This window comes from Coregonus clupeaformis, unplaced genomic scaffold (genome assembly GCF_020615455.1).
Source record: "Coregonus clupeaformis isolate EN_2021a unplaced genomic scaffold, ASM2061545v1 scaf1217, whole genome shotgun sequence".
NCBI lineage: Eukaryota > Metazoa > Chordata > Actinopteri > Salmoniformes > Salmonidae > Coregonus > Coregonus clupeaformis.
In genome coordinates, this window is record NW_025534671.1 from 41,189 (window position 1) to 64,004 (window position 22,816).

The 22,816-nt window shown below is 40.6% G+C and overlaps 1 protein-coding gene and 1 long non-coding RNA gene across 2 annotated transcripts; both read left to right on the forward strand.

The window, feature by feature from the left end:
• Nucleotides 1-1,010: 1,010 nt before the first annotated feature.
• LOC121566170 lies at nt 1,011-2,222 on the forward strand. The gene is made up of 4 exons (XR_006659385.1): nt 1,011-1,072; nt 1,551-1,663; nt 1,861-1,912; nt 2,110-2,222. It is a non-coding gene; the product is annotated as an uncharacterized LOC121566170 (long non-coding RNA).
• A 16,340-nt stretch (nt 2,223-18,562) lies between these two features.
• LOC121561593 lies at nt 18,563-22,485 on the forward strand. Its single transcript, XM_045217751.1, has 8 exons — nt 18,563-18,651; nt 19,130-19,242; nt 19,440-19,491; nt 19,689-19,892; nt 20,080-20,177; nt 20,235-21,039; nt 21,236-21,798; nt 22,479-22,485. The coding sequence occupies exons 2-8, from the start codon at nt 19,133-19,135 to the stop codon at nt 22,483-22,485; spliced, it is 1,839 nt and encodes a 612-aa protein (XP_045073686.1). The 5' UTR covers nt 18,563-18,651; nt 19,130-19,132.
• The last annotated feature ends 331 nt before the right edge of the window (nt 22,486-22,816 follow it).

The following is a 22,816-nucleotide window of genomic DNA, read 5'->3' on the forward strand; positions in this document are numbered from 1 at the left end:
CCCCAAGTCCAGAACAGACTATGGGAGGAGCACAGTACTATATAGAGCCATGACTACATGGAACTCTATTCCACATCAAGTAACTCATGCCAGCAGTCAAATTAGATTTAAAAAACGGATAAAAAATACACCTTATGGAACAGCGGGGACTGTGAAGCAACACAAACATAGACACATGCACACAAACTCATGATAACGTACGCACTATACACACATGTACACATGGATTTTGTGCTCTAGATATGTGGTAGTAGAGTAGAGGCCTGAGGGCACACACTTAATATTTTGTGAAATCTGTTATGAATGCATTGTAAAGTTTGTTGTCATGTTTTTAAAATGTATAACTGCCTTTATTTTGCTGGACCCCAGGAAGAGTTGCTGCTGCCTATGGGGAATCCATAATAAATATAAATGACCATGCTACCAATGGATCTTCATCTGTCATTCATGAACTAAGATACCGAAGGACAATGAAGTCAGGTTACAACAGCAGCCAAACCCCTTCAGTAGAAAACCAGAGGTCCCCCTAAACCTACACAATGTCATTAGTAGAAGATATAATCACAGTCATTTCTTCTAAACCTTGACATGGCCCTAAATGAACGTTACAACAATCTGATGGACCCCTCCTTCTCCTCTTCTGTGTGAATATTGTAGGGCCTTAATGAACATTACAACAATCGGATGGACCCCTCCTTCTCCTCTTCAGTGTGAATATTGAAGGGCCTTAATGAACGTTACAACAATCTGATGGACCCCTCCTTCTCTTTCAGTGTGAATATTGAAGGGCCTAATGAACGTTACAACAATCTGATGGACCCCTCCTGCTCCTCTTCAGTGTGAATATTGAATGCAGGGTAAAGGGGTCCAGTGAACAAGTCATTGTACGTGTGCAGGTGTGTCATAGCGTCAGAGGAGACGCTGTAAAAGGACAGCGTGCTGGCCGGCCAGTCCAGAAACACCCCAATGCAATTAGTGGTAGTGGTGCCTTCTCCTGAATATGCAACTTCATCTATAGCAAACGCGCATTCTTCATTCAAGTCAATCAATATTTTTTATTGTTCTCAGTAAGGTAAGTAGGTCTTCCCATAATGAGAATGACCGATATTGCACGCATTCGACATTTGAGAAAAATAACGTTACTTGGATCATATCGAATCTATTAGATATACAACCAATTTATCGACAATCTAAGATGACTTGCTTCCTCATCATAATTAAGGTCTCATTAATCTCATCTGCATTTTCATTGTTTAAATTGCATGGTCTTGTTCTATGTAAGGTATAATGTATATTCTTCCCATTTAGATAACTTTTACCAGCATGAATTAATAAAAGATAGATGTACTGCTGTAGACATATGGTGTTGGGTACTGTGCTCAGTAACCCTCGCTCTTTCTGCAGGGTTTTGGCCAACAACAATTAATAATCAATAACGCCTCATCACTCTCCATGGAGGAGCAGTAAGTTTTTGCCATGAACCAATTCATATCACTCTCTGATTGCCACATTCTAACTGGTTTAGTCACTAATTGAAGACTCTATTGCAGAAAATGCTCAAGAGGCAATTCTGTATGCTGAAAGCCCAGGGAAGGCTCCCACTGGACCTACCTCTGAGACCAATGAAGGACTGGCTCCTGGCAGGGAAAATAGTCTTCCTGGAGTAAGTGCAGTGTTCTCAGACTATTTTTAAATACGAAGTACGAAACTTTATACTTCATTTAGGTAACTTGAGTTTATCACATCAGTACACAAGGCCAAATAATAACCTGAATGTATCAAAATATATTAGATGATAGCAATAGTTTGATAGATAGTGTAGACAGACACAGTCTGATACATTTCCATATTCACATGAAGGCGTGAGGCAGAGACATGGAAGAGATGGAGGAAGGTCTCTGTAGCTGAATTGGTGAGGACTATGTAGAGCAAACAGTACACCCACTGTAAAGCACTTCAAATATCAGCAAGCTCATTTTTGTACCCAGAGAAAAACAATAGCTATCAGTTCAAATTCATAATTTTTCCCATCATTTCAATGATGGACCAGTGTCCAGTCTCACCTGGTACATCAACGGTCTTTTAATGACATATTATGTTGTTACATAGACTTGGGATGCAAAGAGGGGCCTGGAATTACAGGAAACAGAGACAGAGATAGTTATCCTGCTCAGTGGCCAGAGAGTTCAGGATGAATTAAGGATACCAAATGTCATCGTGGACACTGCGCCCGACAGAGACATCCAGCTTCTGAAAGAGGAGCGTTGGAAGTTGAACTTCTTGCACCTAAAGGATGAGACATGCCTGGCCACTGAGGTAAGACATAAGAGCCATCTACAATGCCAATATTGTTTCTTTGAATAAAATGTCAAGCATCTTTGTCGTTTCTGTGTATAATATGGTGGTAAAAGTTGGTCAATATTACATAGGAGTTACTATCAACGTTGGATGTCTTTGGTTTGTTGTATTTGTGAAACAGCTATAGGATATCAATCAATCACATTTATTTATAAAGCCCTTTTTACATCAGCAGATGTCACAAAGTGCTATACAGATAGTTATGTATGTCTCTGTCCATTTACAGCTCTCTGAGCTTTATGGACATTCTGAGACCTCTTCAAAGGAAACTCTAATTGAAGAGAAAAGACCAAAGACCAAGTGCCCGGCCAGTGTCGCTGGGGCTGCTGACATTGACAACACCAACGAGGAGGCTTCAGTGGAGTCTCCGAATAACAATGTGGTGGATGTCCAGGCTGAACCGCTGGCCCTGGTCGGTGTGGAGAAAAAGGCTGCTGGAGATGGAAAGGTCCTCAGCAAGGTGGTGAAGCCCAAAGTGTGGCTGAAGGAGGGTTGTAAAGATCAGCTAACCCGAAAATTCTATGATATGATTGCGGAACTACCAAAGGTAAGGAACAAGAAGCCTGTTTCTTAAGTGTCTTTCCAAGTTGGGTGTATCAGAGTTGTCTCAAACTGGACAATATTACAAATTAGCTTCTATACATTTTGACTTTAGATGTCTGTGGTATGTTTTGTGAAAAAGGACAGATATTGTTTTGTTCTTACTCTTTCATTGCTCTGCATTGTCTATTTAGTCCTATTTCGGATCCACTGAGAGCCTTCCTGAGGTGTGCAGCAGAGGTCCTGAGGCCTCAAATGCAGTGGAAGAGGTGTGCAGTGACACAAAGAAGACAGAGTCTACTGGAAACCATCTGAAAACGGGAAATGGCCTAAGCAAGGTGGTGCAGCTATCCACTGAGAGCCGTCCTGAAGTGTGCAGCAGTCCTGAGGTGTGCATTAGAGTGCCTGAGGTGTTCAGTGGAGGTCCTGAGGCCTCAAATACAGTGGAAGAGGTGTCGAAGTGACACAAAGAAGACAGAGGCTACTGTAAACCTTCTGAAAACGGGAAATGGCCTATGCAAGGTTGTGCAGCTATCCACTGAGAGCCGTCCTGAGGTGTGCAGCAGTCCTGAGGTGTGCATCAGAGTGACTGAGGTGTTCAGTGGAGGTCCCGAGGTATGCAGTGGAGTGCCTGACATGTGCAGTGGAGTGCCTGAAGTGTTCAATGGAGGTCCTGAGGTGTGCAGGGGAAGTCCTGAGGTGTTCAGTGAGGTGCCTGAGGCACCAAACGCAGTGGAAGAGGTGTCCAGTGACAAAAAGAAGACAGCGGCTGCTGAAAACCTTCTGGAAACTGAAAATGTCCTTAGCAAGGTGGTGAACCCCAAAGGGTGGCTGAAGGAGGGCTGGGAAGATCAGCTGTCACCGAGACTTCAATAATATGATTGTAAAACTCCCAAAGGTAATGAACAAGAAGCCTTTTTGTAAATGAAAGGTCAAGCATCTTTGAAAGTTGGGTGTGTCAGGGTTGTCTCAATCTGGACAATATTATAAATTAGCTACTGTAATCTTAGACTTTGGATGTCTGTGGTATGTTTTTTTGAAAAACGACAGATGTGTTGTTCTTGCTCTTTCATTACGCTGCATTGTCTGTTTAGCCCTATTTCGGATCCACCGAGAGGCTTCCTGAGGTGTGAGCATAGGAGTGCCTGAGGTGTTGAACGCAGTGGAAGAGGTGTGCATTGACACAAAGAAGACGGAGACAACTGGAGACCTTCTGAACACTGGAAATGGCCTCAGCAAGGTGATGCAGCTATCTACTGAGAGCTGTCCTGAGGTGAGCAGCGGAGTGACCGAGGCGTTGAACTCAGTGGCAAAGGTGTAAAGCGAAATAAAGAAGCGGAAGAAAAATGGCGTTCTGCGATTCTTCCGACGTGTGTGGAAGTTCTTCACATGCACCATCAGCCTCCCCAAAGAGGAGTGACTCAAGCACAAACACACACACACACAACTCTGGGCCACACTCTGCATCTGAATTTCTCCACCATCTCCACCTTTCCTTTGAACTGCCTATTTTTAATAATAAAAATAAAGGGGATCTGAACCCCAACAAAAAAACTGGTTTCATTAGTGTTTTTCATATAACTTGAAATTCATAATGCTTGAAATAACATTTTTATTAATTAATTATCCAGACTATTAAGCTGTTTGAGAAGTACTTATTAAGTACTTATTAATCACAGTATTACTGCATTACACACTAGTAAATATGTACAAAATCATTTGAGACACTTTGCATATTAATGTAAGTTTGTGGTTGAATGGCTCTACTGTGGGATATGTTCCTGATCAAAACCAAATCAAACTTTATTTTCAGAGCACATTTCTTACAGATTATGCATTTCAAAGTGCTTAGCAAATAAAATAAAAGGTTAGAAAGACACAAATAGGTTTTATAAATTAGACAAATTAAAATAGTAAAACAATAACAGTGGACATGAGAGACTAATGCATTAAAATAAATGAAAATAAATAAGATATATACAACAGATAGTATGACTAAGCAGAAGCATGGCTAAAAAGGTATGTCTTAAGCTCTTCAAACTGTCTACAGTTTCTGAGGCCCTCAGATCCTCCGGCAGGCTGTTCCAAAGGCCAGGACCATAGTGGCTGAAGGCAGCCTCACCAAACGTTTTGGTTCTCAACTTTGGAACAACTAAAAGAGGATCTGAGGGACCGACCGGGCACATACAGTATCTTAAAAGCATATCAGACATGTATTCAGGTGCAGGGCCACGTAGTACTTTAAAAATCAATACAGCTATTTTAAAATAAATTATAAAACTACAGGCAAGATTTACATTTAAATTTACGTCATTTAGCAGACACTCTTATCCAGAGCGATTTACAAATTGCTGCATTCAACTTGGGATAGCAAGTGGGACAACCACTTTTTATTTTTATTTTTATGGGGTGGGGGGGTGGGGGGGGGTAGAATGATTACTTTTATACTATTCCAGGTTGTTATGATGAGTTTCTCAGGTATCAAAGAATCAAGGATGCAAGGATATTCTTAGACATTCTGTGGAGATTTCATACCAAGCATTTATAGAATCACGAGCTTGTGGGTTCATCTAACAAACGGACATGGCTTTGCCCTTCGTCAGTTGAACTAACTAGACAAAAAAGACCCTCTGTCTTATATAGCCTTTTGGTTCTCATTCCTTTCACATACATCTGGCAAGTCTCCATGGGCACTCCCTGTCTTTGAAGTTCATCACTTTTTACCCCAAGTCAGTATACTAAACATCACTCATGCTATCCTAAACATCACTAATCTACCTTGACATAATGGAATGAAGACTTTATGGCCCCAAACCACTCATTTCTTAACTCTTCCTCTGTCCTCACAACACTATGGCATGACATCATTATACCATAAAAACATCATATCAATCCACTCTTTTTTTTTTCTTTTTTTCTTTGTGGTATGTGACACGACTTAACCCCAACAATGCACATATAACTGTATATAAAATACAATATTCTCCCATTAGTAGTACACACATCTCTGACTAGATCCTAAACTATGCTAGATAACTGAGAATTGATTGCTTCCACCATTCATACCTGAATCCAACTCCATTCTCAATATATTTAATCAACAAAGGTATAAATTCTCAGTCATCTATCTTATGCGATATCAAACCTCTCAAACCTCTATAAACTCAGTCTGAGTAAAAAATAAACACATAATTAACTACTATATATTCATGATAATAATCTATGTAGTCAAAACCCCATTTTTACATATATAAGGAAAAATCCCACATAGATCATTATCCCCCCTTTTAAAATAACCCCTATTTCTGAGACATGCAATCAAAAAAAACATACATAGAAATAAATTGTGACCATCATGACATCATCCCCACAAATACAAAGATCCGTGACACTTTGTAAATTACATGGATGTTACAATATATGCAAATGAATATATCAAAAATAGAAATAACTTCAGTCTTCTTACTTTTACTTATTTATAGGTTCACACCATTCTATGCCAAATTATCCCTTATTATGCATTAAGATACCATCTGTATTTACCTCACTAGAAGACAAAAACACAACAGTTTAATTAATTTCATTTCTAAACCAATAAATCCCTATAAACATTCACCATATGACAAATTATTATGGTTTAACAATTATTCCTAATACCAATTCCTAATATACCTCCCAATTTCTATTATATAAACCCTTTAAATACATATAACCGAATGGAATGACAGTCAGTTGATTGCTGAAAAATCTGAAAAATCTTGAAATTATTGGAGGTATATAACTCTGTTTCTCCACTCAGGTACTCAGCCATAACCCACATCTCATCATTGTCATTCCTCAAACGTCGTCCTCTATCACCTGATAATTGTCATCAACAGTATCCTCATCTCTAATCGTCAATTTCATCGTAGCCTTCTGTATCATTGGTTGACATGATACCTGTTCAATCTCCCCTCTATCCATACCTCCTTTGTGTTAGAAAAGTCCTACAATGTTACATATAGATCTAGGAATCTCTCTTTCTTACTTGCCCCTCCATCAAGGTAGCCATTAACACCTATTACTAACCTTCCCACTTGGGTGTTGTCCATCAATGACTTCATTAATCCTTTACCACCACATAGTCTCCAAGTTGCAAAAAATGTCCAGATTCTCCCGGTAGGTCTGTCAGAGAAGCCATCACCTTTTCTAAAGAAAGTCTGGATAACATTGTTAGTTGAGACACAGCATGCTACTTCAACCTTTCTTCTTATCCTTCCTGATAAGCCTTTTAGATTAGGAAGTGCACATTCTTGCATCTTGTTATAGTCACTAATGTCATAGAAAGGCCTCCTCTAAATTCTGCCTTATACCACAAATACATTTTCCCCTAAAATATTTAATCTAACCCATAACACATGACTTTCTACTGCTCATATTCTTAATACAATATGCAAATATACCAAGAAATCCTCATACCATCAATACTACCCCCTTTTTTGAACACATGAGTCACAACGTGATTCATGCTTTCGAAAACAAAACACCAACATTGTTAATTAAACCCTAAAAAAATGAAATTAAAAAGACAACCTTTGATAATACCTCAATTTACTTCTATCCCGTAAAGTAATCCAAGATTAGTATACATAACTATCAACAGTTATCCCTCATTCAGGATAGCTCTCTCTCTCCCTTGTTATTATCTAGCCCAAATCATATATATTAAAATCAAATTATAAACCACAATCAGTTATAATAAATTACCCTCAACTCAGTAAAATGAACTATCTTACATTTCTCAGCCCTTGTTTCTCGGATTACTAGTGTGGATGATCAGATCACACCAGCAAGACCGGAACAGAGTTCAGAGGTCATTGAAATCATTCAACGAATTGATAGTATACTAATCATTACCAACATTCAAAACATCTAATAAATGTTATGTACCCCAAGTTTACATAAAATCCTCATGACATTTATTCTCATAAGAAATCATGTATACCCAAAACTCAGTCAAAAATAAAAATAAAAAGTCATTGTGTGTGCTCCTTTAAGACGTATCACCTTTGACCTGTTGAAATCCCCTTAAATAAAAATAACAACCTTTTATAACATCATCCTAGGTGAGTTGTGTGTTTATTTGAAAAACCCATTTGGAAAACAAATAAAACAAACATGGCCAGGCTTTATTTAATTTGGTAGCTCCCTATTACAACCTAAAAACAAGACTACTTAATTTTACTAACTAGTTCCACCCTAGCTCTGGGCAATATTCCAATGAGATAAAGAAATGCCCTTTCTCCTGGAATAGAAAGTATACATGTTGTTAACATATAATCAACAATCCAAAGATAGTAATTACACACAAAACATGATACATACATCCACAGTCCTATCTCATCAATAATCATTTGTATCAATCTCACTCCTCATAACTACTCAAATAAAAATATTATATAAAACCTTTCACAAAATTAAAACCACTCAAAATTCCTCTGAGTTTACAATGATTCTGTTGAATTGATCACCCTTCAGATCATATCCTCTTTAAATCTCAGCATGATTATTGAACCCCTACATCTGCTCCTTGTGATCCCACATCAAACAAACCGTTATCATTTACTGTATCAACAACATAGGAAATATCAGCTACCCCTTTTAATGTTCCTAACTTCCCTCTAAATGTCCAATTTCATACATTATCCAATACAATCATGTATATAATATAATAATATAATATAATATATAATATAATATATAATATATATAATAATATATAATATGCCATTTAGCAGTACTCCTCTTAAGTAAGACTAGATATCTTATCCCCAGCATCGATAAAAAAAAATTGATACGTTGTGTCCGACTTTACCCCTAACATAATATTATAGGAGACTTCCATCAATCCAGGAAAAAAAACTCCCACTTAGAAGACACTAGATAATAACACGTTTTATTAAGTTAAGTACACCTTCCACTATAAACCTATAACCCCTTTTTAGTAATTTAATAATTGCAAACTGTTGCATTGATGTTATTAAAATATAAACCTATTGTTTCATAATCCAAAACCCATAAAAAGATGTCTACTTAATCCATCATGCCAACAACAACAACTATCTCCCATCATTCAACGTACCATAAACAGATTATCGTTATCTGAAGTAATGAACCATTTGCATAACACACGGCTTTTTAAACAAACTATATAATGTCATAATAAAATGATCAATTATCAAATATCGTTCCTTATTCAACTATCTAGACATGTTCTTCATTAGTAAATCGTCTCCACAAAGCAATACTACTTAATAACATATTCTCATTCTCCTAAATAGAAATAATTACTTCTATTAAACAATCCAATTCAACATCAAGTCAACCTGTCTCATCAACCAATTAAATTACTTACTTTTTAAACCCTCTACAATATCTATCATACTCTACCGCTAATTTTCCTCATAACGGTACCTCAACAGATGAGAAATTAATTTAAAGTTATAGTCAAAACCAATAAAACATCCATTCACCGATATGCAATTTTAATTACTATGTTATCCTATCTGACATGGATTGGTAGGACAACATCTTTCCTATAATGTTATCAATGAAACCAGTAATTCACGTCAATAGCATCAATGTAAAAGATTAGCTTTCTATCCCTTACTGGATTCGAATCAGGGACCCTCTGCACACATCGACAACAGTCACCCTCGAAGCACCGTTACCCGTCGCTCCACAAAAGCCGCGGCCTTTGCATAGCAACTACTTCCAGTTCATAGAGCAAGTGACGTCACCCAATGAAAACCGCACTAGCTCTCACCGCTAACTAGTTAGCCATTTCCTGCCGATAATATTCAACCTCCTATGACTTCCTACAAAATACGCAATCCTTGTACACCTAACGTAACCCATAATGTCCATTTCAGCGCTCTCACGTTTCAGCAAGCCCCAATGGTTAATACCCGCAGACAAAAATTGAAATTCTTCCATTTTTACTACCAGTCCTAATAAAACACACTTTCAAACAACGTTCTGCATTTACCTCTATCATAGGGTTTAAAAACTAACTTAACAACATTAACCATCCTAAATTGCCATAGTAACATCATGTTTGGTTCAGTTTATCAACTAAAATCATAGCCACGCAATGAAACCATCACTCCGCCATTTACAGAATGAATGAGATCTAGTCAACTATCCTTTCTAAGTAGGCTACAAGTAACACCAAACACTTGCTGTAGTTTACCATCATATATTGAAATCATCCATTTATCACGATCCAATTTATTTATAGACATATTCCACCATTCTCACTCATTTAATCTATCAAAACCTTATTCAAATGCCCAAAAAAATGTACTATCACGCACTCTTCTCTCCATACTCGTTAACATTTTTACATTTTAGTCATTTAGCAGACGCTCGTATCCCAAGCGACCCACAATTAGTAAGCTCTTACATTGTTATACTTATACCAGCCCACCTTGGGAATAGAACACACAACCCTGGCGTTGCAAGCACCATTCTCCACCAAACGAGCTACAAGAGTCCTGCTATTTAAACCACACACGCTTCAAATCATACATTCAACATCACCAAACCAAATACTCCGTCGTACCCATTCAATCAACACATCAGCAGTGGAATGTACACTCATAAATGCAGATTGATACTCCATGCCTTGAAATGATAAATAGATTTCCACCAATAGCGCCATTACAATGATTTCTCATCTGACCCTCTGATACAAAATGAAGTTCCCTCACTGTACTACGTTAGCTCTACCATGATAATTATTTCAATTGAACCCTCTATTTGCTTTGTACAATATTATACATTACGTCTGAAACAACATTACTTATGGTCAGTTTATTCCACTATCACATGATCCAACAACGGTATAAACTTAGAAAACCCATATTTATTACTTTCTTCACCCACGACGCATGTCTACGTTTGAGTGAAAAAATATAATACAGACATGGCACTCTAATTATGATTTTGTCATTACCATTTCCAAATCGTCACAACTCCTTATAGAACGTTAGAAAGTTCTATATATTCACATGAAATAATCCCTTCAGTTAGTTTAACAATCCTCATTCAACCCAAATCAGCCTCTCCTTCATTCTCTCAGCGGAACCAAAAAAAAACAGACTGTAATTTCCAAGGACACTGCCGTTCCTGTCCCAGAAAACTCAGACTCTTCCACTACTTTCTACAATAACATCAAGCTCTATTTACCCCTTATAAATACTCTTCTGAGGATATTCTTTATCACCCATGCAATGTTAGTAACTTTCAGTGTTAGTAATTTAAATACTTGCATCAAATCCACTTCTGATAATGTTTTTTTTTAAATGTAGTTCGCCTTTAAATGTCATTTTTGGTGCTATGATTCAATATGTTACCTGTCATTGGCTCCATCTCCTAGCCCTTTTGCGTAATTCATCCACAGTACTTATTGTGACAGGGCTTGTATAACACGGTTGAGGCCTTGAACCTCTTCCCGACTAACACTTTATGATGAATCTTTCACATCAAAGGCCTTAAACCTATTTTATGAACTTTATGGTGATTGTTTCACATCAAAGGCCTTAAACCTATTTTATGAACTTTATTATGATTCTTTCACATCAAAGGCTTTAAACCTATTTTATGAACTTTTTGATGAATATTTCACATCAAAGGCCTCGAACCTATTTTATGAACTTTATGATGAATCTTTCACATCTGTCATGAACCCTGCGTCCTGAGTCGGTTCCTGCCTATGTTGCCATTTTTTCTGCTCTAAATCTCCTGTTCCTGAAGGTTCTTGAACGCTCCCTGCCTGGTTGCCGGGCGACGTTGCTAGGCGGGAGATCTCCCTATTACCCGCACCTGCATCTCATCAGCGATCTGCACACCTGGTCCTGATCATCACCCTTCATAAGCTCTGACCTGACATCCATTCCCTGCCGGATCGTTAGCCATGAACAGTATGTTTGTCAGCGTATCAGCCTTTGAGTTTCTAGCGTTAGTTTTGTTGTTTTGCACCTTGTTGTCTTGCCGTGTACTTACCTCCGTTTTGTTTCTATCTACAGTCAATCTCCCGGAACCTTCACCCAACCCCTGCCTGGTTGTCGGCGGCTGCCGAGCCATTATTGGATCTGCCACTGCACCTCCACCAACTCATCTCCGCCGCCCGCTCTGTCCCCTGGATTATTCTGCATCGTTTTTTTTGAATCTGTTAAATAAATACTCACCTTCGTTTCAACTCACCTTGTCCTGGTCTGCTTCTGGGTTCTGGCTTAGTAAACCGTGACAACATCAAAGGCCTCAAAACTATTTTATGAACTTTATGATGAATCTTTCACATCAAAGGCCTCGAACCTATAGCAAGGATTCAATTTTATAATGTCGTCATGTTGAGGACTCGACCCCCGCATCTTCCTACGTTCGTCTACCAAAGACGTTTATCCCTGAGGACTCGAACCTCGCATCTTTCTACGTTCGTCTACCAAAGACGTTTATCGCTTTTCATAATGATACTACACATCTCTCTATTTCATGAATTCTTCCATGATGATACAACACATCAGAGCTCCATCTAATTTACTCCTATGATGATACTACACATCAGAGCTTCATCTATTTTACTCCTATGATGATACAACACATCAGAGCTCCATATATTTTACTCCTATGATGATACAACACATCAGAGCTTCATCTATTTTACTCCTATGATGATACTACACATCAGAGTCTCATAACCTAATTTACTCCCATGATGATACTACATATCAGAGTCTCATAACCTAATTTACTCCCATGATGATGCTACACATCAGAGTCTCATAACCTAATTTACTCCCATGATGATACTACACATCAGAGTCTCTCTTTACCAATTTATGCTAATTACTATAAACACACCTTGTTTTGAATCATAGCATCATGTCATTGTGTAATTTAATATTTCTCCTTACATCCCTTTACATCATTCAACACCACTCATCGTCCCCATTTAAAAATATTGCTTTTTACAGTTCGTTACAGCTCAGCTTTACCACAGATAAGCAGATTTTGACAGAATTCAAAAAATGAAAGTCTGCTTACCTGTTAGTTGAGCTGTGAACTGCATCCTGTTCATTTAGACGCCAATCTGTTATGATGAGTTTCTCAGGTATCAAAGAATCAAGGATGCAAGGATATTCTTAGACATTCTGTGGAGATTTCATACCAAGTATTTATTGAATCACAAGCTTGTGGGTTCATCTAACAAACGGACATGGCTTTGCCCTTCGTCAGTTGAACTAACTAGACAAAGAAGACCCTCTATCTTATATAGCCTTTTGGTTCTAATTCCTTTCACATACATTTGGCAAGTCTCCATGGGCACTCCCTGTCTTTGATGTTCATCACTTTTTACCCCAAGTCAGTATACTAAACATCACTCATGCTATCCTAAACATCACTAATCTACCTTGACATAATGGAATGTAGACTTCATGGCCCCAAACCACTCATCTCTTAACTCTTCCTCTGTCCTCACAACACTGTGGCATGACATCATTATACCATAAAAACATCATATCACAGGTATTCCTTAAAGAGGTAGGGTTTCAAGTGTCTCCGGAAGGTGGTCAGTGACTCCGCTGTCCTAGAGTCGTGGGGGAGCTTGTTCCACCATTGGGGTGCCAGAGCAGCGAATAGCTTTGACTGGGCTGAGCGGGAACTGTGCTTCCGTAGAGGTAGGGGGTCTAGCAGGCCAGAGGTGGATGAATGTAGTGCCCTCGTTTGGGTGTAGGGTCTGATCAGTGCCTGAAGGTCATGGCTGGTCATGGCTCACATCAACACCATTATCCCAGAAACCCTAGACCTACTCTAATTTGCATACCACCCCAAGAGATCCACAGATGTTGCAATCTCTATTGCACTCCACACTGCCCTTTCCCACCTGGACAAAAGGAACACCTACGTGAGAATGCTATTCATTGACTACAGCTCAGCGTTCAACACCATAATGCCCTCAAAGCTCATCACTAAGCTAAGGACCCTGGGACTAAACACCTCTCTCTACAACTGGATCCTGGACTTCCTGACGGGCCACCACCAGGTGGTAAGGTTAGGTAACAACTAGGGGTGTAACGATTCGTTTTAACAACGATTCGATTTGTATCACGATTCGTGGTTGTCGATACGATTCAAGGACGATATTGGTTCATTTAGAACGATACAATCCGAAACGATTCAGTGACTTGAAATCGATTCAGTAACCTTTTAGCCAAAAATTCAACCAGTGTGACTGAAATAAATACCTGGATATTGGACAGTGCAGGTGAAGTTTCCTAGATTCCTGTTTCTTGTAAGGACCGCAATGGTGGCTTGATAATTTCTCGCTCGTCGGCTTCTCCTCTGTCGTCCGCCATGCTATGTTTTGTTGTCTTGGCGCCTTTGCGCTGCTGCTGGCGCGATGACGTCACGGACAGGCAGACTGAATCGAGTAATGTTTAAAGCCTTTATCATTAAAAGTGCTAAGAAAAAACATCCATATAAACAGGGGTGCACATAACTTTTTCAGTGAGTTACTCAGGTGAGTACCAGCAGATGGTGTTTGGTACTCACCATATATGTAGCGTGGTCTTAATAAGTGCAGTCTTCTTCACTGTCCTCCTCAGTGCCGCCACCACTGTCCTCCTCAGTGCTGCCATCACTGTCCTCCTCAGTGCTGCCACCACTGTCCTCCTCAGTGCCACCACCACTGTCCTCCTCAGTGCTGCCATCACTGTCCTCCTCAGTGCCACCACCACTGTCCTCTGCTTCAGCTTCCTGCATGGTAGATGATGAAGATGCTGCAGATGCACCTCCCTGTCCTTGGTTGAGCCTCCGATTAGCTGTCTCCATCCACAGGTCAACAGCAGGCTTTGGGTCAAATGTCTCTGTGGTCTGCTTTGACAGGTGAATGTGCATCAGTGCTGAGAGACGAGCATGTGACAGACAAGATCTGTACTTGGTTTTTATAATGTTGAGATGTGAGAATCCGCTCTCACAAGCTGCACTGCTTAAAGGCAGTGTAAGAGACAGCTTAACCACCTTGTTGATGTTGGAATAAGCATCTGGGTTACTTGTACTTACTATTTGGACCAAGTCATACACAGAAGAGGCTCCCAGGCGTTTTCCTGCCTGCTTTAAGCGCATCCATTCTGTCACAGTGGTATCTTTGTCAAGTTGCAATGTGGCCTCATATTTCTTGAGAATGCTGCAAACTGTTGTGTTTCCAAAACTGTGGAGGTCTTGCATTTCCTGAGGCCATGTTGAAGGATCAAATACTAAGAAATGATCACATGACTTGAGGGAGTCATATCTGATTTCAAACTCTTCAATTAACCCCCTGAGTATTGTCTCTGTCAGCATCAGCATTGGAAACAGTGTGTGCCCTATGGCTTTCACCATCAAGCAGAAGTGTGAACTGTCCAATGGCCACCATGAGTTCATCCTTACATTCTCCAATGGTCAGCTTTTCCTTCTGAAACCTAATGGATGTGGTGTTCAAAATGTTGCAAATGTCAAGCATGTTTGACAGAAAGCACTGAAAACGCTCTGTGCAGATATGCTGCAAGTCACTGTTATCACTCGTAACCAGTTGCATTTTAATGGCTGGCAATAGTCTTGATATTTTTAACAGTGTTTCATGCCTCCATGCAGACCATCTGATATTATGAAACTTACCCAGTTTCACAAAGGAGATCCCATTTTCTTCACATAGCTTATTCAGTGCAGCAGTTTTTTTTGCTCCACCTTTTTGTAAATAAAACTGCAGCAGCTTGACCACAGAGCGATTAAATGTCTCACAGTAAGGAACGTTGCGATCAGCTGATTTCGCGCAATTCTCCAGTGTGTGTGCGGTGCACAGAATGTGCACAAGGGAGTCTCCAACCGCAGCAAGTTGCTGGAGTTTTGGCACAACGCCGTTGTAGATACCCACGTTGACAGCAGCAGTCTGTGCACACAGCGACCAACTTTGTTGTCCAGTCATCCAAGCCTGTGTCCTGGAAAAGTCTCACAAGTCCGTCTGTTATGGCCTGTGCGGTTCGGTCAGCACCCAATTCAATCAGTCCAATAAAGTCCGAAGTAAACTCTCCGTTGCTGGACACAGACACACTGTAAACGATTTCCTGCTCAGTTTTTGTGATGTCCTCAGATCCATCAAAAAGCAGCCCACAAAAATTCAGCAGACTGCAACTTGGCTCGTAACTCCCCGCTGATGGTGTGAGAGATGCTCTGCATGATCCGTGTGCCCTCTTCACGTGAATGATATGCACCTCCGACATTTACTTCTAGCCGCTTCAGTAAAGGAACATCCTCAGAATAGGAAGACGTGGGACGTGCGTGTTTAGCTTTATGGAAGGCGAGGAGAAAAATATTAAACAGAGCTTGCCGCTGTTCTTCATTCAGCTTGTCTCGCCATCTGGCAAGTGGGCAACTGGACATTTATTCTCGGCTAGCTTGTTTAGCAATGGCTTGCGCTACATTCGTGTGCTCCTTGCTCTTTTCATGTTTGTCAAATAAAGGATGGTTGAAATTCTTTGAGCCTTTATAAAATGCACCTGTTTTGTCTGCTAGATGTGGATTTGAGTGGCAAATCTTGCACCACATTTCAGTGCGCTCATCGTTAGCTTCAAGCCACTGCACATCTTGGAGCCACTTTTCCGAAAAAAGTATTTTCTTCGGCTCTGGCTCCAGTTGGCGTTTCTTTGTAGGTGGCGAAACGCCAAAGAAGCTGCTTAATGTCTGTTGCTTTTTGGACATCCCTGACAGTAGTTGACAAGCAACATGTCATGTGTAAGGTTAGATGAGAAGATCGGTCAAGTACGCAAAGGCGCGTAGTAACACAAGTGGCATTACGCATTCCTGATTTTTGTCGCGCTTGCGTACCTGCGTACCAGTTATGTGCACCCCTGCATATGAAATCTGACGTGCTTAAATCCAATGGGTTATTTCCTAGCATCGATACAATCGATTTATTACATTTTAAAACGATGTTAGATCAATATATGTTGTCCAAAAGGCCAACTCGCCGAGCACAGATCGATGTAGTTGGATCATAGAAATATAAATCGATACATCGATGTAGTAGATGGATCGTTACAACCCTAGTAACAACACATCTGCCATGCTGATCCTCAACACGGGGCCCCTCAGGGGTGCGTGCACAGTCCCCTCCTGTACTCCCTGTTCACCCATGACTGCATGGCCAGGCATGACTCCAACACCATCATTAAGTTTGCAGACGACACAACAGCAGTAGGCCTGATCACCGACAACGATGAGACAGCCTATTGGGAGGAGGTCAGAGACCTGGCCGTATGGTCAAGACAAAGTGGTCAAGACAAAGGAGATGATTGTGGACTACAGGAAAAAGAAGAGGACAGAGCACGCCCCCATTCTCATCGACGGGGCTGTAGTGGAGCAGGTTGAGAGCTTCAAGTTCCTTAGTGTCCACATCACCAAGAAACGATCATGGTCCAAACACACCAAGACAGTCGTGAAGAGGGCACAACAAAGCCTATTCCCCCTCAGGAGACTGAATAGATTTGTTCTACAGCTGCACCATCGAGAGCATCCTGACTGGTTGCATCACTGCCTGATAGGGCAACTGCTCGGCCTCCGACCGCAAGGCACTACAGAGGGTAGTGCGTACGGCCCAGTACATCACTGGGGCCAAGCTTCCTGCCATCCAGGACCTTTATACCAGGCGATGTCAGAGGAAGGCCCTAAAAATTGTCAAAGACTTCAGCCACCCTAGTCATAGACTGCTCTCTCTGCTACCGCATGGAAAGCGGTACCGGAGTGCCAAGTCTAGGTCCAAAAGGCTTCTTAATAGCTTCTACCCCTAGCCATAAGACTCCTGAACAGCTAATCAAATGGCTACCTGAACTATTTGCATTGTCCCCCTCTTTTACGCTGCTGCTACTCTCTGTTTATTATCTATGCATAGTCACTTTAATGTACATATTACCTCAATTACCTCGACTAACCTGTGCCAACACATTGACTCAGTACAGGTATCCCCTGTATTTAGCCTCGCTCCTGTTATTTTACTGCTGCTCTTTCATTATTTTATTTATTATTATTTTTTACTTAACACTTATTTTTTGTTAAAACTGCGTTGTTGGTTAAGGGCTTGTAAGTAAGCATTTCACTGTAATGTCTACACCTGTTGTATTCCGCGCATGTGACAAATACAATTTGATTTTATTTTATTTTGTTGATATCTAGGCATAGTGTAAATTGTATTGATTGATTCTGTAATTTCTTTCATATAGCCACCTTTAAATTGCCTATTGTCTTCAACTTTGAAGAGATGTATTAACCAACACATTTGAATACTGTATTGCATGTTTTATGTATTTTTCTTTCAATGCCAATAAACCATCATAAAATACGTTTTTTTTCCCGTGACATCGCGTAAAAATGTTATAGGATGTGTATTCATTAGGGAGAAATAGGATTTGCCCGGGGCAAATGATACAACAGGACAAATAAATGTGCTCAGAAATTACGCACTCTGTCCGCAGTAAGGAACTCGTCACCATAGAAATCGAATCTAGATTATAATTCTATACGCGTCACAATGCCCAATAACATACATTCTAATTCCTAATTCTGTGTGTATCACTCAGAGGTTAAGTTATTCACAATCACAACCAACCTACAGTATATCTATAGCAAACGCGCATTCTTCATTCAAGTCAATCAATATTTTTTATTGTTCTCAGTAAGGTAAGTAGGTCTTCCCATAATGAGAATGACCGATATTGCACGCTTTCGACATTTGAGAAAAATAACGTTACTTGGATCATATCGAATCTATTAGATATACAACCAATTTATCGACAATCTAAGATGACTTGCTTCCTCATCATAATTAAGATCTCATTAATCTCATCTGCATTTTCATTGTTTATATTGCATGGTCTTGTTCTATGTAAGGTATAATGTATATTCTTCCCATTTAGATAACTTTTTCCAGCATGAATTAATAAAAGATAGATGTACTGCTGTAGACATATGGTGTTGGGTACTGTGCTCAGTAACCCTCGCTCTTTCTGCAGGGTTTTGGCCAACAACAATTAATAATCAATAAGGCCTCATCACTCTCCATGGAGGAGCAGTAAGTTTTTGCCATGAACCAATTCATATCACTCTCTGATTGCCACATTCTAACTGGTTAAGTCACTAATTGAAGACTCTATTGCAGAAAATGCTCAAGAGGCAATTCTGTATGCTGAAAGCCCAGGGAAGGCTCCCACTGGACCTCCCTTTGAGACCAATGAAGGACTGGCTCCTGGCAGGGAAAAGAGTCTTCCTGGAGTAAGTGCAGTGTTCTCAGACTATTTTCAAATACGAAGTACGAAACTTTATACTTCATTTAGGTAACTTGAGTTTATCACATCAGTACACAAGGCCAAATAATAACCTGAATGTATCAAAATATATTAGATGATAGCAATAGTTTGATAGATAGTGTAGACAGACACAGTCTGATACATTTCCATATTCACATGAAGGCGTGAGGCAGAGACATGGAAGAGATGGAGGAAGGTCTCTGTAGCTGAATTGGTGAGGACTATGTAGAGCAAACAGTACACCCACTGTAAAGCACTTCAAATATCAGCAAGCTCATTTTTGTACCCAGAGAAAAACAATAGCTATCAGTTCAAATTCATAATTTTCCCCATCATTTCAATGATGGACCAGTGTCCAGTCTCACCTGGTACATCAACAGTCTTTTAATGACATATTATGTTGTTACATAGACTTGGGATGCAAAGAGGGGCCTGGAATTACAGGAAACAGAGACAGAGAGAGTTATCCTGCTCAGTGGCCAGAGAGTTCAGGATGAATTAAGGATACCAAATGTCATCGTGGACACTGCTACCGACGGAGACATCCAGCTTCTGAAAGAGGAGCGTTTGAAGTTAATCCGAAAATTCTATGATATGATTGCAGAACTACCAAAGGTAAGGAACAAGAAGCCTGTTTCGTAAGTGTCTTTCCAAGTTGGGTGTATCAGAGTTGTCTCAAACTGGACAATATTACAAATGAGCTTCTATACATTTTGACTTTAGATGTCTGTGGTATGTTTTGTGAAAAAGGACAGATATTGTTTTGTTCTTACTCTTTCATTGCTCTGCATTGTCTATTTAGTCCTATTTCGGATCCACTGAGAGCCTTCCTGAGATGTGTGGCAGAGGTCCTGAGGTGTGTAGCAGAGTGCCTGAGGTGTGCAGCAGAGGTCCTGAGGTGTGAGAAGGCCTGAGGTGAGAAGCGGAGGTCCTGAGGTGAGGTGCAGAGGTCAGCAGAGGTCCTGAGGTGTGCAGCATAAGTTCACAGGTGTGCAGCACAGGTCCTGAGGTGTGCAGTGGAGTGCCTGAGGTGTCAAATGCAGTGGGAGAGGTGTCAAGTGACACAAAGAAGACAGAGGCTACTGGAGCCCTTCTGAACACTGGAAATGGCCTGAGAAAGGTGGTGCAGCTATCCAATGAGAGCCGTCCTGAGGTGTGCAGCAGTCCTGAGGTGTGCATCAGAGTGCCTGAGGTGTTCAGTGGAGGTCCCGAGGTATGCAGTGGAGTGCCTGACATGTGCAGTGGAGTGCCTGAAGTGTTCAATGGAGGTCCTGAGGTGTTCAGTGAGGTGCCTGAGGCACCAAACGCAGTGGAAGAAGTGTCCAGTGACAAAAAGAAGACAGCGGCTGCTGAAAACCTTCTGAAAACGGGAAAAGGCCTATGCAAGGTTGTGCAGCTATCCACTGAGAACCGTCCTGAGGTGTGCAGCAGTCCTGAGGTGTGCATCAGAGTGCCTGAGGTGTTCAGTGGAGGTCCCGAGGTATGCAGTGGAGTGCCTGACATGTGCAGTGGAGTGCCTGAAGTGTTCAATGGAGGTCCTGAGGTGTGCAGGGGAAGTCCTGAGGTGTTCAGTGAGGTGCCTGAGGCACCAAACGCAGTGGAAGAGGTGTCCAGTGACAAAAAGAAGACAGCGGCTGCTGAAAACCTTCTGGACACTGAAAATGTCCTTAGCAATGTTGTGAACCCCAAAGGGTGGCTGAAGGAGGGCTGGGAAGATCAGCTGCACCAAGACTTCACTAATATGATTGCAAAACTCCCAAAGGTAATGAACAAGAAGCCTGTTTTGTAAATGAAAGGTCAAGCATCTTTGAAAGTTGGGTGTATCAGGGTTGTCTCAATCTGGACAATATTATAAATTAGCTACTATAATCTTAGACTTTGGATGTCTGTGGTATGTTTTTTGAAAAACGACAGATGTGTTGTTCTTGCTCTTTCATTACGCTGCATTGTCTGTTTAGTCCTATTTCGGATCCACCGAGAGCCTTCCTGAGGTGTGCAGCAGAGGTCCTGAGGCCTCAAATGCAGTGGAAGAGGTGTGCAGTGACACAAAGAAGACAGAGTCTACTGGAAACCATCTGAAAACGGGAAATGGCCTAAGCAAGGTGTTGAAGCTATCCACTGAGAACCGTCCTGAGGTGTGCAGCAGTCCTGAGGTGTGCATCAGAGTGCCTGAGGTGTTCAGTGGAGGTCCCGAGGTATGCAGTGGAGTGCCTGACATGTGCAGTGGAGTGCCTGAAGTGTTCAATGGAGGTCCTGTGGTGTGCAGGGGAAGTCCTGAGGTGTTCAGTGAGGTGCCTGAGGCACCAAACGCAGTGGAAGAGGTGTCCAGTGACAAAAAGAAGACAGCGGCTGCTGAAAACCTTCTGAACACTGGAAATGGCCTCAGCAAGGTGATGCAGCTATCTACTGAGAGCTGTCCTGAGGTGAGCAGCGGAGTGACCGAGGCGTTGAACTCAGTGGCAAAGGTGTCCAGCGAAACAAAGAAGCGGAAGAAAAATGGCGTTTCTGCGATTCTTCCGACGTGTGTTGAAGTTCTTCACATGCACCATCAGCCTCCCCAAAGAGGAGTGACTCAAGCACAAACACACACACACACAACTCTGGGCCACACTCTGCATCTGAATTTCTCCACCATCTCCACCTTTCCTTTGAACTGCCTAGTTTTAATAATAAAAATAAAGGGGATCTGAACCCCAACAAAAAAACTGGTTTCATTAGTGTTTTTCATATAACTTGAAATTCATAATGCTTGAAATAACATTTTTATTAATTAATTATCCAGACTATTAAGCTGTTTGAGAAGTACTTATTAAGTACTTATTAATCACAGTATTACTGCATTACACACTAGTAAATATGTACGAAATCATTTGAGACACTTTGCATATTAATGTAAGTTTGTGGTTGAATGGCTCTACTGTGGGATATGTTCCTGATCAAAACCAAATCAAACTTTATTTTCAGAGCACATTTCTTACAGATTATGCATTTCAAAGTGCTTAGCAAATAAAATAAAAGGTTAGAAAGACACAAATAGGTTTTATAAATGAGACAAATTAAAATAGTAAAACAATAACAGTGGACATGAGAGACTAATGCATTAAAATAAATGAAAATAAATAAGATATATACAATAGATAGTATGACTAAGCAGAAGCATGGCTAAAAAGGTATGTCTTAAGCTCTTCAAACTGTCTACAGTTTCTGAGGCCCTCAGATCCTCCGGCAGGCTGTTCCAAAGGCCAGGACCATAGTGGCTGAAGGCAGCCTCACCAAACGTTTTGGTTCTCACCTTTGGAACAACTAAAAGAGGATCTGAGGGACCGACCGGGCACATACAGTATCTTAAAAGCATGTCAGACATGTATTCAGGTGCAGGGCCACGTAGTACTTTAAAAATCCCATACAGCTATTTTAAAATAAATTATAAAACTACAGGCAACATTTACATTTACATCTACGTCATTTAGCAGACACTCTTATCCAGAGCGATTTACAAATTGGTGCATTCAACTTGGGATAGCAAGTGGGACAACCAC

What these genes read in the sequence shown, in the direction of transcription:
- LOC121561593 (XM_045217751.1), top strand. Translation starts at nt 19,133, where the DNA reads ATGCTCAAGAGGCAATTCTGTATGCTGAAAGCCCAGGGAAGGCTCCCA. An exon ending in GGGAAAAGAGTCTTCCTGGA is followed by an intron (nt 19,243 to 19,439) that starts GTAAGTGCAGTG and finishes ATTCACATGAAG; the next exon opens with GCGTGAGGCAGAGACATGGA. An exon ending in TGCAGCAGAGGTCCTGAGGT is followed by an intron (nt 20,178 to 20,234) that starts GTGAGAAGGCCT and finishes AGAGGTCAGCAG; the next exon opens with AGGTCCTGAGGTGTGCAGCA.